At 45.9% G+C, this 17,368-nt stretch overlaps 1 protein-coding gene across 1 annotated transcript in view; it reads right to left on the bottom strand.

Annotated features, from left to right (window-relative positions):
• Positions 1 to 17,368, bottom strand: part of LOC109873263 (calcium/calmodulin-dependent protein kinase kinase 1) — an 87,221-nt gene that overhangs the window by 10,581 nt on the left and 59,272 nt on the right. The window contains exons 9-13 of the mRNA XM_031807689.1: positions 13,806 to 13,859; positions 12,967 to 13,040; positions 9,085 to 9,172; positions 2,813 to 2,941; positions 2,157 to 2,260 (exon numbers count right to left, since the gene is read on the bottom strand). Of these exons, the coding sequence (XP_031663549.1) occupies positions 2,157 to 2,260; positions 2,813 to 2,941; positions 9,085 to 9,172; positions 12,967 to 13,040; positions 13,806 to 13,859 (449 nt within the window). The remainder of the gene's footprint in view (positions 1 to 2,156; positions 2,261 to 2,812; positions 2,942 to 9,084; positions 9,173 to 12,966; positions 13,041 to 13,805; positions 13,860 to 17,368) is intronic.

The following is a 17,368-nucleotide window of genomic DNA, read 5'->3' as shown; positions in this document are numbered from 1 at the left end:
TAGGAGTTAGGTTTAGGGTTAGGAGTTAGGTGTAGGAGTTATGTTTAGGGTTAGGAGTTAGGTTTAGGAGTTAGGTTTAGGAGTTAGGAGTTAGGGTTAGGAGTTAGGTTTAGGGTTAGGAGTTAGGACTTAGGAGTTAGGTTTAGGAGTTAGGTTTAGGAGTTAGGAGTTAGGTTTAGGGTCAGGAGTTAGGTTTAGGGTCAGGAGTTAGGTTTAGGGTCAGGAGTTAGGTTTAGGGTCAGGAGTTAGGTTTAGGAGTTAGGTTTAGGAGTTAGGTTTAGGGTTAGGTTTAGGGTTAAGAGTTAGGTTTAGGGTCAGGGTCAGGAGTTAGGAGTTAGGTTTAGGAGTTAGGAGTTAGGTTTAGGAGTTAGGTTTAGGGTTAGGAGTTAGGTTTAGGGTTAGGAGTTAGGGTTAGGTTTAGGAGTTAGGTTTAGGAGTTAGGAGTTAGGTTTAGGGTCAGGAGTTAGGTTTAGGGTCAGGAGTTAGGTTTAGGGTCAGGAGTTAGGTTTAGGAGTTAGGTTTAGGAGTTAGGTTTAGGGTTAGGTTTAGGGTTAAGAGTTAGGTTTAGGGTCAGGAGTTAGGAGTTAGGTTTAGGAGTTAGGAGTTAGGTTTAGGAGTTAGGTTAAGGAGTTAGGTTTAGGGTTAGGAGTTAGGTTTAGGGTTAGGAGTTAGGTGTAGGAGTTATGTTTAGGGTTAGGAGTTAGGTTTAGGAGTTAGGTTTAGGAGTTAGGAGTTAGGTTTAGGAGTTAGGAGTTAGGGTTAGGGGTTAGGAGTTAGGTTTAGGAGTTAGGAGTTAGGGTTAGGAGTTAGGTTTAGGGTTAGGAGTTAGGACTTAGGAGTTAGGTTTAGGAGTTAGGTTTAGGAGTTAGGAGTTAGGTTTAGGGTCAGGAGTTAGGTTTAGGGTCAGGAGTTAGGTTTAGGGTCAGGAGTTAGGTTTAGGGTCAGGAGTTAGGTTTAGGAGTTAGGTTTAGGAGTTAGGTTTAGGGTTAGGTTTAGGGTTAAGAGTTAGGTTTAGGGTCAGGGTCAGGAGTTAGGAGTTAGGTTTAGGAGTTAGGAGTTAGGTTTAGGAGTTAGGTTTAGGGTTAGGAGTTAGGTTTAGGGTTAGGAGTTAGGGTTAGGGTTAGGAGTTAGGTTTAGGGTTAGGAGATAGGTTTAGGGTTAGGAGTTAGGTTTAGGGTTAGGAGTTAGGTTTGGGGTCAGGAGTTAGGTTTAGGGTTAGGAGTTAGGAGTTAGGTTTAGGGGTAGGAGTTAGGTTTAGGAGTTAGGAGTTAGGGTTAGGAGTTAGGTTTAGGGTTAGGAGTTAGGTTTAGGAGTTAGGAGTTAGGACTTAGGAGTTAGGACTTAGGAGTTAGGTTTAGGAGTTAGGAGTTAGGTTTAGGAGTTAGGTTTAGGAGTTAGGAGTTAGGTTTAGGGTCAGGAGTTAGGTTTAGGGTCAGGAGTTAGGTTTAGGGTCAGGAGTTAGGTTTAGGAGTTAGGTTTAGGGTTAGGTTTAGGGTTAAGAGTTAGGTTTAGGGTCAGGAGTTAGGTTTAGGAGTTAGGTTTAGGGTTAGGAGTTAGGTTTAGGGTTAGGAGTTAGGTTTAGGGTTAGGATTTAGGTTTAGGTTTAGGGTTAGGAGTTAGGTTTAGGAGTTAGGAGTTAGGTTTAGGGTTAGGAGTTAGGTTTAGGAGTTAGGGTTAGGAGTTAGGTTTAGGGTTAGGAGTTAGGTTTAGGGTTAGGGCTAGGGTTAGGTTTAGGGTTAGGAGTTAGGTTTAGGGTTAGGAGTTAGGTTTAGGAGTTAGGAGTTAGGTTTAGGGTTAGGAGTTAGGTTTAGGGTTAGGAGTTAGGTTTAGGGTTAGGATTTAGGTTTAGGAGTTAGGTTTAGGAGGTAGGGTTAGGGTTAGGAGTTAGGTTTAGGATTTAGGGAACATGGGGGGGTTTGGGTTATATGGTTATATGGTGTGTGGAAGAAGTTGTTGGTGTGTGACTGATAACGTGTCAGTCTGGTGTTAGAGCTGTAGTACTGCAGAACAGAACTCACATTAACAGGTTGTTGGTGTGTGACTGATAGCGTGTCAGTCTGGTGTTAGAGCTGTAGTACAGAACTCACATTAACAGGTTGTTGGTGTGTGACTGATAGCGTGTCAGTCTGGTGTTAGAGCTGTAGTACAGAACTCACATTAACAGGTTGCCAGGGGCAGACATGGACCGCTCCTCTCTACTTCTGGGACACTCAAAGGGGTTACCGAACGACCTCTTCCTCAGCATGGCCTTCACCAGGATCTGAAGGTACACACACACACACACACGATCAGATGATGAACACTCACTCACCTAAAACACACACACACGATCAGATGATGCACACTCACTCACCTAAAACACACACACGATCAGATGATGCACGCTCACTCACCTAAAACACACACATGCACTTGCATTTGTGCGGGCAGGAAGGTACACACACACACACACGATCAGATGATGCACACTCACTCACCTAAAACACACACATGCACTTGTGCGGGCAGGAAGGTACACACACACACACACACACACACGATCAGATGATGAACACTCACTCACCTAAAACACACACACACGATCAGATGATGCACACTCACTCACCTAAAACACACACACACGATCAGATGATGCACGCTCACTCACCTAAAACACACACATGCACTTGCATTTGTGCGGACAGGAAGGTACACACACACACACACACACACACACACACACACACACACACACACACACACACACACACACACACACACACACACACACACACACACACACACACACACACACACACTTCAGGCTCCTTACCACGGCAGAAAGGCTGGGGACAAACTTGACAGAGTTCTGCACCTCCTCCTCGGTGACCTCCACCACGGTACAGTGTTCCTCCTCTAGAGGTAAGGGGTCACAACCATCCTGGGTCACCCACGGGTCCAACTGAGACAGACACACACACACACACACACACACACACACACACACACACACACACACACACACACACACACACACACACACACACACACAACAAGAATGTCACAGTGGTATGAGCCTCGGCACTACTAGAAAGCAATATACAGATGCAGCACCCAGAAACACACATCACCCAGAAACACACATCACCCAGAAACACACATCACCCAGAAACACACATCACCCAGAAACACACATCACCCAGAAACACACAGCACCCAGAAACACACATCACCCAGAAACACACATCACCCAGAAACACACATCACCCAGAAACACACATCACCCATAAACACACATCACCCAGAAACACACATCACCCAGAAACACACATCACCCATAAACACACAGCACCCAGAAACATACATCACCCAGAAACACACATCACCCAGAAACACACATCACCCATAAACACACATCACCCATAAACACACATCACCCAGAAATACACATCACCCATAAACACACATCACCCATAAACACACATCACCCAGAAACACACATCACCCAGAAACACACAGCACCCATAAATATACATCACCCAGAAACACACATCACCCAGAAATAGACATCACCCAGAAACACACAGCACCCCTAAATATACATCACCCAGAAACACACATCACCCAGAAACACACATCACCCATAAACACACATCACCCATAAACACACATCACCCATAAACACACATCACCCATAAACACACATCACCCAGAAACACACATCACCCAGAAACACACATCACCCAGAAATAGACATCACCCAGAAACACACAGCACCCCTAAATATACATCACCCAGAAACACACATCACCCAGAAACACACATCACCCATAAACACACATCACCCATAAACACACATCACCCATAAACACACATCACCCATAAACACACATCACCCAGAAACACACATCACCCAGAAACACACAGCACCCATAAATATACATCACCCAGAAACATACATCACCCAGAAATAGACATCACCCAGAAACACACATCACCCAAAAACATACATCACCCAGAAACACACATCACCCAGAAATACACATCACCCAGAAATACACATCACCCATAAACACACATCACCCATAAACACACATCACCCATAAACACACATCACCCAGAAACACACATCACCCAGAAACACACAGCACCCAGAAACACACAGCACCCAGAAACACACAGCACCCATAAACACACATCACCCATAAATATACATCACCCAGAAACACACATCACCCAGAAACACACATCACCCAGAAACACACATCACCCAGAAACACACATCACCCAGAAACACACATCACCCAGAAACACACACCACCCAGAAATACACACCACCCAGAAATACACATCACCCAGAACACACACCACCCAGAAACACACATCACCCATAAACACACATCATCCATAAACACACATCACCCATAAACACACACCACCCAGAAACACACACCACCCGGAAACACACATCACCCGGAAACATACATCACCCGGAAACACACACCACCTGGAAACACACATCACCCAGAAACACACACCACCCAGAAACACACACCACCCAGAAACACACAGCACCCAGAAACACACAGCACCCAGAAACACACACCACCCGGAAACACACACCACCCAGAAACACACACCACCCAGAAACACACCACACCCAGAAACACACATCACCTGGAAACACACATCACCCAGAAACACACATCACCCAGAAACACACATCACCCAGAAACACACATCACCTGGAAACACACACCACCTGGAAACACACATCACCCAGAAACAGACATCACCCAGAAACACACATCACCCAGAAACACACACCACCCAGAAATACACATCACCCAGAAATACACAACACCCAGAAATACACATCACCCAGAAATACACAGCACCCAGAAACACACACCACCTGGAAACACACACAACCTGGAAACACACAGCACCCAGAAACACACACAACCGGAAACACACACCACCCGGAAACAGACATCACCCAGAAACACACAGCAACCAGAAACACACAGCACCCATAAATACACATCACCTGGAAACACACACCACCCAGAAATACACATCACCCAGAAATACACATCACCCATAAACACACATCACCCATAAACACACATCACCCAGAAACACACATCATCCAGAAACACACATCGCCCAGAAACACACATCACCCAGAAACACACATCACCCAGAAACACACATCACCCAGAAACACACATCACCCAGAAACACACATCACCCATAAACACACATCATCCATAAACACACATCACCCATAAACACACACCACCCAGAAACACACACCACCCGGAAACACACATCACCCGGAAACATACATCACCCGGAAACACACACCACCTGGAAACACACATCACCCAGAAACACACACCACCCAGAAACACACACCACCCAGAAACACACAGCACCCAGAAACACACAGCACCCAGAAACACACACCACCCGGAAACACACACCACCCAGAAACACACACCACCCAGAAACACACCACACCCAGAAACACACATCACCTGGAAACACACATCACCCAGAAACACACATCACCCAGAAACACACATCACCCAGAAACACACATCACCTGGAAACACACACCACCTGGAAACACACATCGCCCAGAAACAGACATCACCCAGAAACACACATCACCCAGAAACACACACCACCCAGAAATAAACATCACCCAGAAATACACAACACCCAGAAATACACATCACCCAGAAATACACAGCACCCAGAAACACACACCACCTGGAAACACACACCACCTGGAAACACACAGCACCCAGAAACACACACAACCGGAAACACACACCACCCGGAAACAGACATCACCCAGAAACACACAGCACCCAGAAACACACAGCACCCATAAATACACATCACCTGGAAACACACACCACCCAGAAATACACATCACCCAGAAATACACATCACCCATAAACACACATCACCCAGAAACACACATCACCCAGAAACACACACCACCCAGAAACACACACCACCCAGAAACACACAGCACCCAGAAACACACAGCACCCAGAAACACACACCACCTGGAAACACACACCACCTGGAAACACACAGCACCCAGAAACACACACAACCGGAAACACACACCACCCGGAAACAGACATCACCCAGAAACACACAGCACCCAGAAACACACAGCACCCATAAATACACATCACCTGGAAACACACACCACCCAGAAATACACATCACCCAGAAATACACATCACCCATAAACACACATCACCCAGAAACACACATCACCCAGAAACACACACCACCCAGAAACACACACCACCCAGAAACACACAGCACCCAGAAACACACAGCACCCAGAAACACACACCACCCGGAAACACACACCACCCAGAAACACACACCACCCAGAAACACACCACACCCAGAAACACACATCACCTGGAAACACACATCACCCAGAAACACACATCACCCAGAAACACACATCACCCAGAAACACACATCACCTGGAAACACACACCACCTGGAAACACACATCGCCCAGAAACAGACATCACCCAGAAACACACATCACCCAGAAACACACACCACCCAGAAATACACATCACCCAGAAATACACAACACCCAGAAATACACATCACCCAGAAATACACAGCACCCAGAAACACACATCACCCAGAAACACACATCACCCAGAAACACACATCACCTGGAAACACACACCACCTGGAAACACACATCACCCAGAAACAGACATCACCCAGAAACACACATCACCCAGAAACACACACCACCCAGAAATACACATCACCCAGAAATACACAACACCCAGAAATACACATCACCCAGAAATACACAGCACCCAGAAACACACACCACCTGGAAACACACACCACCTGGAAACACACAGCACCCAGAAACACACACAACCGGAAACACACACCACCCGGAAACAGACATCACCCAGAAACACACAGCACCCAGAAACACACAGCACCCATAAATACACATCACCTGGAAACACACACCACCCAGAAATACACATCACCCAGAAATACACATCACCCATAAACACACATCACCCATAAACACACATCACCCGGAAACAGACATCACCCAGAAACACACATCGCCCAGAAACACACATCACCCAGAAACACACAGCACCCAGAAACACACAGCACCCATAAATACACATCACCTGGAAACACACACCACCCAGAAATACACATCACCCAGAACACCTACCACCCAGAAACACACACCACCCGGAAACACACATCACCCGGAAACACACACCACCTGGAAACACACATCACCCAGAAACACACACCACCCAGAAACACACACCACCCAGAAACACACAGCACCCAGAAACACACAGCACCCAGAAACACACACCACCCGGAAACACACACCACCCAGAAACACACACCACCCAGAAACACACATCACCTGGAAACACACATCACCTGGAAACACACACCACCTGGAAACACACATCACCCAGAAACACACATCACCCAGAAACACACATCACCCAGAAACACACATCACCCATAAATACACATCACCCATAAATACACATCACCCATAAATACACATCACCCATAAATACATATCACCCGGTGAAGAGAAAGGGGGAATAAGAATCTAAAGAATTTATTGGACAGACTGTAGAAATGCCTGCTGCTGTAAACAGTCTTCTAAAGCCAAGGCTGTCTAACGTCAGGACTGACAAGGAGAGAGAGAGAGAGAGAGAGAGAGAGAGAGAGAGAGAGAGAGAGAGAGAGAGAGAGAGAATGAGAGAGACAGACAGAGAGAACGAGAGAGAGAGAGAGACAGAGAGAGAGAGATGGGATGTAGATGGTGTGTCACTGTGTCAGGGGCTTTCCTAATTAAAGGTCTGGCTAGTTAGAACCTCCTCTGTGTGTGTCGGGGACTTAAACATTTCATGGAAGGCAGAACACATGTTTTAGCACAAGTCATTTGATGTGTGTTTGAATGAAAGCAGGGCAGGTTTTGAAAGAGAATGTAATAGCCATCAGTTTCAGAGAAGAATATGAATGGGGGAGGCGTTGCATGCATTTCAGTACCATGTCTCTTCATAGACATTAATGTAGCATCTAGTTTCTCCATGACTCTCCATATCCCCACAGAGGGCTAACAGAGGTATTTTACTGGGGTAGGTTGTGATTTTTCTGTGTATGAGAACATTTGGAGATGGGCTTCCTCCCTGCCTCTAATGTATACGTTAGGCTACTGGTGTCAGTTAGGCTACTGGTGTCAGTTAGGCTACTGGTGTCAGTTAGGCTACTGGTGTCAGTTAGGCTACTGGTGTCAGTTAGGCTACTGGTGTCAGTTAGGCTACTGGTGTCAGTTAGGCTACTGGTGTCAGTTAGGCTACTGGTGTCAGTTAGGCCACTGGTGTCAGTTAGGCTACTGGTGTCAGTTAGGCTACTGGTGTCAGTTAGGCTACTGGTGTCAGTTAGGGTACTGGTAAGTTTACTGATACATCGTTTATTTATACATCAATATACTATTTTCATATCAAAAATAAATAATTTAATCCTAACTGTGTCGCGTCTTATTTGAGTCAGATGTGTGTGATGCTGAATCAGTGAGGCAGGTAGTGTCAGGGGACAGGGATGACACCACTGCGACTACCTCCCCCCACCACACACACACACACACACACACACACACACACACACACACACACACACACACACACACACACACACACACACAGTCTCTGGAGAGAGAGGAGACGCTGACTACAGATGAGATGAGAAGTTAGAACTCAGTCTCTTTTACAGAGAGGCCAACAGGGAGAGGATTCAGCTTTCACCTTCAGGGACTTCCTTTCCCTCCTCTGATCTTTGTGTGTGTGTGTGTGCATGTGTGCATGTGTGTGTGTGTGATCTTTATCACGGAGGACAGCTGTTGATCTGGCCGGAGAGGACACGTTCAGCACCGCCTGTTAGTGAGTCCTATTGTGTAATAAAAAAAATCCTCATACAGACCTCCTACAGTACCATTGGTCTAACTCAGAGGGATGAGGGTGAAGCTCCTCCCCTCACCTTGATCTCAGGTATGGTGATCCTGGTGTCTGGGTTCTTGTCCAACATTCTCTGGATCAGAGTCTTCAGCTCTTCACTAATCTCTGGCCTACAGGAACAAACAAACACACAACACACACAGAGTTCAGGTACACAGAGGTCAGGGCTGGTACAGTATTAATCAAGGTATAACATAATCTGCTTGGCACTCAGCATTGGAATTAGGGGTAAAGCCCTGGGACAGACTAGCGTCCTGTACAGGGGGAGTACTCGTACACCAGGCTGCCTCATGCTACAGAAACAGGAGATGGCTCATGCCCTGTAGGCCGTTCTCGCTCGGACAAGGCTGACTTACCTCCAGCAGTACCAGTGTTAAATAATAACAGTGGTGGAAGTTAAGATAGCCCAGGCAGTGTTATTACGAGGTGATTTCATTAAGATAGCCCAGGCAGTGTTATTACGAGGTGATTTCATTAAGATAGCCCAGGCAGTGTTATTACGAGGTAATTTCATTAAGATAGCCCAGGCAGTGTTATTACGAGGTGATTTCATTAAGATAGCCCAGGCAGTGTTATTACGAGGTGTTTTCTTTAAGACGCAATCCTTATGTGAATTGATGTCAGGAAGAGGGTGGGGGCATCATGATAAACTATATATACAAAAGTTTGTGGACTTCCCTTCAAATTAGTGGATTCGGCTATTTCAGCCACACCCGTTGCTGACAGGTGTCCAAAAATCAAGCACACAGCCATGCAATCTCCATACACAAACATTGTCAGTAGCCCGTACTGAAGATGTTCAGTGACTTTCAACGTGGCACCGTCATATGGATGCCACCTTTCCAACAAGTCGGTTCGTCAAATTTCTATCCTGCTAGGGGTGCCCCGGTCAACTGTAAGTGCAGTTACTGTGAAGTGGAAACGTCTAGGAGCAACAACGGCTCATCCGCAAAGTGGTAAACCACACAAGCTCACAGAACAGGGACGCGTGTAGCGTGTAAAAGTCGTTGCAACACTCACAGTTCCAAACTGCTGCTAGAAATAACTCCATGGCCGAGCAGTGGCACACAAGCCTAAGATCACCATGCGCAATGCCAAGCGTCAGCTGAAATGTTGTAAAGCTTGCCGCCTTTGGACTCTGGAGCAGTGGAAAAGTGTTCTCTGGAGTGATGAATCACGCTTCACCATCTGGCAGTACGAGGAAGGAATCTGGGTTTGGCGGATGCCAGGAGAACTCTACCTGTGTCACGCCCTGACCTTAGAGAGACATTTTATTTCTCTATTTGGTTAGGTCAGGGTTGGCGACATCATTATAATAAAAGTATGTATGCTCACAACGCTGCACCTTGGTCTCCTTTCGACGACGGCTGTGACAACCTGCCCCAAAGTTTGGTGGAGGAGGAATAATGTTCTGGGGCTGTTTTTCATGGTTCGGGCTAGGACCCTTAGTTCTAGTGAAGGGTAATCTTAACCTGTTTGGGATAGGGGGCAGCAATGTCAGTGATGGCTGTTTAACTGTCTGATGGCCTTTAGATCGAAGCTGTTTTTCAGGCTCTCGGTCCAAGCTTTGATGCACCTGTACCGACCTTGCCTTCTGGATGATAGCGGGGTGAACAGTTCACGATCATCTCCTTTGTTTTGTTGACGTAGTGTCGTCTACAAACTTGATGATTGAGTTGGAGGCGTGCATGGCCACGCAGTCATGGGTAAACACGGAATAAAGGAGGGGGCTGAGAATGCACCCTTGTGGGGCCCCAGTGTTGAGGATCAGCGGGGTGGAGATGTTGTTTCCTACCCTCACCACCTGGAGGTGGCCCGTCAGAAAGTCCAGGACCCAGTTGCACAGGGCGGGGTCGAGACCCAGGGTCTCGAGCTTAATGACGAGTTTGGAGGGTACTACGGTGTTAAATGCTGAGCTGTAGTCAATGAACATCATTCTTACATAGGTATTCCTCTTGTCCAGATGGGTTAGGGCAGTGTGCAGTGTGATTACGGCGTCTGTGGACCTATTGGGGCGGTAAGCAAATTGAAGTGGGTCTAGGGTGTCAGGTAGGGTGGAGGTGATATGATCCTTGACTAGTCTCTCAAAGCACTTCATGATGACGGAAGTGAGTGCTACGGGGCGATAGTCAATTAGCTCAGTTACCTTAGCTTTCTTGGGAACACGAACAATGGTGGCCCTCTTGAAGCATGTGGGAACAGCAGACTGGGATAGGGATTGATTGAATATGTCCATAAACACACCAGCCAGCTGGTCTGCGCATGCTCAGAGGACGCGGCTAGGGAGCCTTGCGAGGGTTAACACGTTTAAATGTTTTACTCACGTTGGCTGCGGTGATGGAGAGCCTGCAGGTTTTGGTAGCAGGCCGTGTCGGGGGCACTGTCTTGTCAAATGAGCAAAACGAGCAAAGAAGTTGTTTCGTTTGTCTGGGAGCAAGACATTGGGGTCAGCGATGGGTTGGTTTTCTTTTTGTAGTCCGTGTTTGACTGTAGACCCTACCACATACCTCTCGTGTCTCAGCCGTTGAATTGCGACTCTACTTTGTCTCTATATTGACGCTTAGCTTGTTTGATTGCCTTGTGGAGGGAATAGCTAAACTGTTTGTATTCGGTCATGTTTCCGGTCGCCTTGCCCTGATTAAAAGAAGTGGTTCGCGCTTCCAGTTTTGCGCAAATGCTGCCATCAATCCACGGTTTCTGGTTGGGGAAGGTTTTAATAGTCACCATGGGTACAACATCACCAATGCACTTGCTAATAACTTCACTCACCGATTCAGCATATACATCAATGTTGTTGTCCGACGCTATCCAGAACATATCCCAGTCCACGTGATTGAAGCAATCTTGAAGCGTGGAATCAGATTGGTCGGACCAGCGTTGAACAGACCTGAGCACGGGCATTTCCTGTTTCAGTTTCTGTCTATAGTCTGGGAGCAACAAAATGGAGTCGTGGTCAGATTTGCAGAGGGAGGGCTTTGTATGCGTCGTGGAAGTTAGAATAACAATGATCCAGGGTTTTACCAGCCCGGGTCACGCATTCGATATGCTGATCAAATTTAGGCAGCCTTGTTTTCATTACCCTTGTTAAAATCCCCATCTACAATAAATGCAGCCTCAGGATATGTGGTTTCCAGTTTACATAGAGTCCAATGAAGTTATTTCAGGGCCGTCAAGGTGTCTGCTTGGGGGGGAATATACTTGGCTGTGATTCTAATCAAAGAGAATTCTCTTGTTAGATGATGTGGTCGGCATTTTATTGTAAGGAATTCTAGGTCAGATGAACAAAAGGACTTGTGTTCCTGTATGTTGTTATGATCACACCACGACACCATGATCACACCACGACTTCTGTCGGCGCAATGCGTGAAGAAACCAGGTGGCTGTAGCGACTCTGATAACGTATCCCGAGTGAGCCATGTTTTCATGAAACAGAGAATGTTATAATCTCTGATGTCTCTCTGGAAGGTAACCATTGCTCAGATTTCGTCTACCTTGTTGTCAAGAGACTGGACATTGGTGAGTAGTATACTCGGAAGCGGTGAGCGATGTGCCCGTCTACGGACCTGACCAGAAGACCGCTCCGTCTGCCCCTTCTGCGGCACCGTTGTTTTGGGTCGCCTGCTGGGATCCGATCTATTGTCCTGGGTGGTGAACCAAACAAAGGATCCGCTTTTGGGAAAGTCATATTCCTGGTCGTAAAAGTTGGTAAGTTGACGTTGCTCTTATATCCAATAGTTCCTCCCGGCTGTATGTAATAAGACGTAGGTTTCCTGGGGTAACAGTGTAAGAAATAGTAAGTTGGCAGCATCGGTTTCAGCTCTGTGGTGGTGGTGGCTGGAAAATCAAGTCTGTCTCACTTAATAAAAAAGAGGAGGAAGGTTGATGGGGGATGGGAGAGACTTACGACTCTGGGAACTCCACACATTTAGTCCTGATCTTATTGTGTAGAACCAGGATGTATTCATCAATGAACGGACACTGCGTGAAGAGGAGAGAAAAAAGGAGAAGAGAGGAGAGAGGGTTCAATAGTTAGCTACGAGATAGAATTACATCTAAGACAATTCTAAGAACATCTTCGATCAAAACAAGTCGGTTGCTTAGGTAACAGCATGAATATGACCAGACTCAGAAAAAGTCATCACTAAACAGACTCTGTCTCTTCCTTTACAATAGAACACGGTCCATGTTACAGTCTCTGTCTCTACAACAATACAACACGGTCCATGTTACAGTCTCTGTCTCTACAACAATAGCACACGGTCCATGTTACAGTCTCTGTCTCTACAACAATAGCACACGGCCCATGTTACAGTCTCTGTCTCTACAACAATACAACACGGTCCATGTTACAGTCTCTGTCTCTACAACAATAGCACACGGTCCATGTTACAGTCTCTGTCTCTACAACAATAGCACACGGTCCATGTTACAGTCTCTGTCTCTACAACAATACAACACGGTCCATGTTACAGTCTCTGTCTCTACAACAATAGAACACGATCCATGTGCTGGTCAGACAAATCTACCCTGTTCCCCACTATTGTGCTGACCCAAACCAAATGGTGTCGGTTCAGATACTTTCTTTTCATATTGTCCGGCATTTCATCAATATTTCATCACCATTTCATCACCAATAGAGGTACACGAGAGAAACACTTCTTCCAGAGAATGTCACTAAACAAACAAGTTGTGGGCAGGCTGGGAGGAAGTAACAAGAGGAGTAAAAATTGACTGTTGGCTTACCTTCCCAAACACAAAGCAGTAGAGAGTTACTCCCATGGCCCATACGTCCAACGCCTGAAAAACAGTAGCAGTAGAAGGGTTGGAGATGTAACACTATAAACAGTAGCAGTAGAAGGGTTGGAGGAGATGTATCACTATAAACAGTAGCAGTAGAAGGGTTGGAGGAGATGTATCACTATAAACAGTAGAAGGGTTGGAGGAGATGTATCACTATAAACAGTAGCAGTAGAAGGGTTGGAGGAGATGTATCACTATAAACAGTAGCAGTAGAAGGGTTGGAGAGATGTATCACTATAAACAGTAGCAGTAGAAGGGTTGGAGGAGATGTATCACTATAAACAGTAGCAGTAGAAGGCTTGGAGGAGATGTATCACTATAAACAGTAGAAGGGTTGGAGGAGATGTATCACTATAAACAGTAGAAGGGTTGGAGGAGATGTATCACTATAAACAGTAGCAGTAGAAGGGTTGGAGGAGATGTATCACTATAAACAGTAGAAGGGTTGGAGGAGATGTATCACTATAAACATAGCAGTAGAAGGTTTTGGAGGAGATGTATCACTATAAACAGTAGAAGGGTTGGAGGAGATGTATCACTATAAACAGTAGCAGTAGAAGGGTTGGAGGAGATGTATCACTATAAACAGTAGCAGTAGAAGGGTTGGAGGAGATGTATCACTAAAACAGTAGAAGGGTTGGAGGAGATGTATCACTATAAACAGTAGAAGGGTTGGAGGAGATGTATCACTATAAACAGTAGCAGTAGAAGGGTTGGAGGAGATGTATCACTATAAACAGTAGCAGTAGAAGGGTTGGAGGAGATGTAATCACTATAACAGTAGCAGTAGAAGGGTTGGAGGAGATGTATCACTATAAACGTAGAAGGGTTGGAGGAGATGTTATCACTATAACCAGTAGACATAGAAGGGTTGGAGGAGATGTAATCACTATAAACGTAGCAAGTAGAAGGTTGGAGGAGATGTAATCACTATAGACAGTAAGCAGTGAAAGGGTTGGACGGAGATGTAATCACTATAAACAGTAGCAGTAGAAGGGTTGGAGGAGATGTATCACTATAAACAGTAGCAGTAGAAGGGTTGGAGGAGATGTATCACTATAAACAGTAGCAGTAGAAGGCTTGGAGGAGATGTATCACTATAAACAGTAGAAGGGTTGGAGGAGATGTATCAGTATAAACAGTAGAAGGCTTGGAGGAGATGTATCACTATAAACAGTAGAAGGGTTGGAGGAGATGTATCACTATAAACAGTAGCAGTAGAAGGGTTGGAGGAGATGTATCACTATAAACAGTAGAAGGGTTGGAGGAGATGTATCACTATAAACAGTAGCAGTAGAAGGGTTGGAGGAGATGTATCACTATAAACAGTAGAAGGGTTGGAGGAGATGTATCACTATAAACAGTAGCAGTAGAAGGGTTGGAGGAGATGTATCACTATAACAGTAGCAGTAGAAGGGTGGGAGGAGATGTATCACTATAAACAGTAGCAGTAGAAGGGTTGGAGGAGATGTATCACTATAAACAGTAGAAGGGTTGGAGGAGATGTAACACTATAAACAGTAGCAGTAGAAGGGTTGGAGGAGATGTATCACTATAACAGTAGAAGGGGTTGGAGGAGATGTATCACTATAAACAGTAGCATTAGAAGGGTTGGAGGAGATGTATCACTATAAACAGTAGCAGTAGAAGGGTTGGAGGAGATGTATCACTATAAACAGTAGCAGTAGAAGGCTTGAGGAGATGTATCACTATAAACAGTAGAAGGGTTGGAGGAGATGTATCAAGTATAAACATTATGCAGTAGAAGGGTTGAGGAGATGTATCACTATAAACAGTAGCAGTAGAAGGGTTGGAGGAGAGTATCACTATAAACAGTAGAAGCTTGGAGGAGATGTATCACTATAAACAGTAGCAGTAGAAGGGTTGGGAGGAGATGTATCAACTATAAACAGTAGAAGGCTTGGAGGAGATGTATCACTATAACAAGTAGAAGGGTTGGAGGAGATGTATCACTATAAACAGTAGAAGGGTTGGAGGAGATGTATCACTATAAACAGTAGAAGGGTTGGAGGAGATGTATCACTATAAACAGTAGCAGACGGACAGAAAGTATAGACAGGTGGATACAGACAGATAGACAAGCACCCACATTCATAGTCCATCATCAACCCAACCTGCAGAGTAGTCTTTCTCTCTCTCCTAATGTCATACTGCTAATGCTCATGGGAAATGGTCTGTGTCCATCATCAACCCAACCTGCAGAGTAGTCTTTCTCTCTCTCCTAATGTCATACTGCTAATGCTCATGGGAATGGTTCTGTGTCCATCATCAACCCAACCTGCAGAGTAGTCTTTCTCTCTCTCCTAATGTCATACTGCTAATGCTCATGGGAAATGGTTCTGTGTCCATCATCAACCCAACCTGCAGAGTAGTCTTTCTCTCTCTCCTAATGTCATACTGCTAATGCTCATGGGAAATGGTTCCGTGTCCATCATCAACCCAACCTGCAGAGTAGTCTTTCTCTCTCTCCTAATGTCATACTGCTAATGTTCATGGGAAATGGTTCCGTGTCCATCATCAACCCAACCTGCAGAGTAGTCTTTCCTCTCTCTCCTAATGTCATACTGCTAATGTTCATGGGAAATGGTTCTGTGTCCATCATCAACCCAACCTGCAGAGTAGTCTTTCTCTCTCTCCTAATGTCATACTGCTAATGCTCATCATCAACCCAACCTGCTTTTAAACATCTTCCAGTGACATGGGAGCGTCTGAAATCAAATCATTTAGAAGTGTTGCTGCTGTGTATAGAATATGTCAATGAGCAGCGTACAGCGTTCGCTCTTCAACGAGGCTCGGGGAGATACTAATCACTCAAGGACTACTGGGCTAATCAGAACAGGAGAGACACTTGTACAGCACATGTTCCTTGAAGTCAGACAGCCAAAAGGAAGGCTAGCAGCCTACAGCAGCAGTATTTCAGTCAGCTGTATAGTGGTAGGGGCAAAACAAGTCAACCTGCCCCCAGAGGTGGAGGAGTTTGGGAACCTCTGGTCTACAGTAGTCAGTCTCATACAGTTCTGCCTGTTCCTGACCAAACCATCAAATAAAACTGCCACTGGGGGATTACCCAGAAAATAGTCCTGAAAATGAATGAGTTATTTTAAAAAGTGTGTGGGCAGATTAAATAGAAGCAGTCAGTCAAAGCCAGCACACTGAAGGAGAGAGAGAGAGAGAGCTGCTACAGCTGCTGTGTTGTTCTGCCCAGTGGTGGGCTCCTCCTCTCCTCTCCTCTCCTCTCCTCTCCTCTCCTCTCCTCCTCTCCTCTCCTCTCCTCTCCTCTCCTCTCCTCTCCTCTCCTCTCCTCTCATTTCCTCTCCTTGCTGCCTGACGCTTGTTGCTAAATCAACATGCAGGGAGGGAAACGGAGAGAAAGAGAGACAAAGAGAGAGATGGAGAGGAAGATGAAAGAGAGGGAGAGGAGAGAGAGGGAGAGGAGAGAGAGGGAGAGGAGAGAGAGGAAGAGAGGGAGAGGAACGAGAGGGAGA

Source organism: Oncorhynchus kisutch, linkage group LG28, assembly GCF_002021735.2.
Source record: "Oncorhynchus kisutch isolate 150728-3 linkage group LG28, Okis_V2, whole genome shotgun sequence".
Classification (NCBI taxonomy): domain Eukaryota; kingdom Metazoa; phylum Chordata; class Actinopteri; order Salmoniformes; family Salmonidae; genus Oncorhynchus; species Oncorhynchus kisutch.
This window is presented reverse-complemented; position numbering and strand designations above follow the sequence as displayed.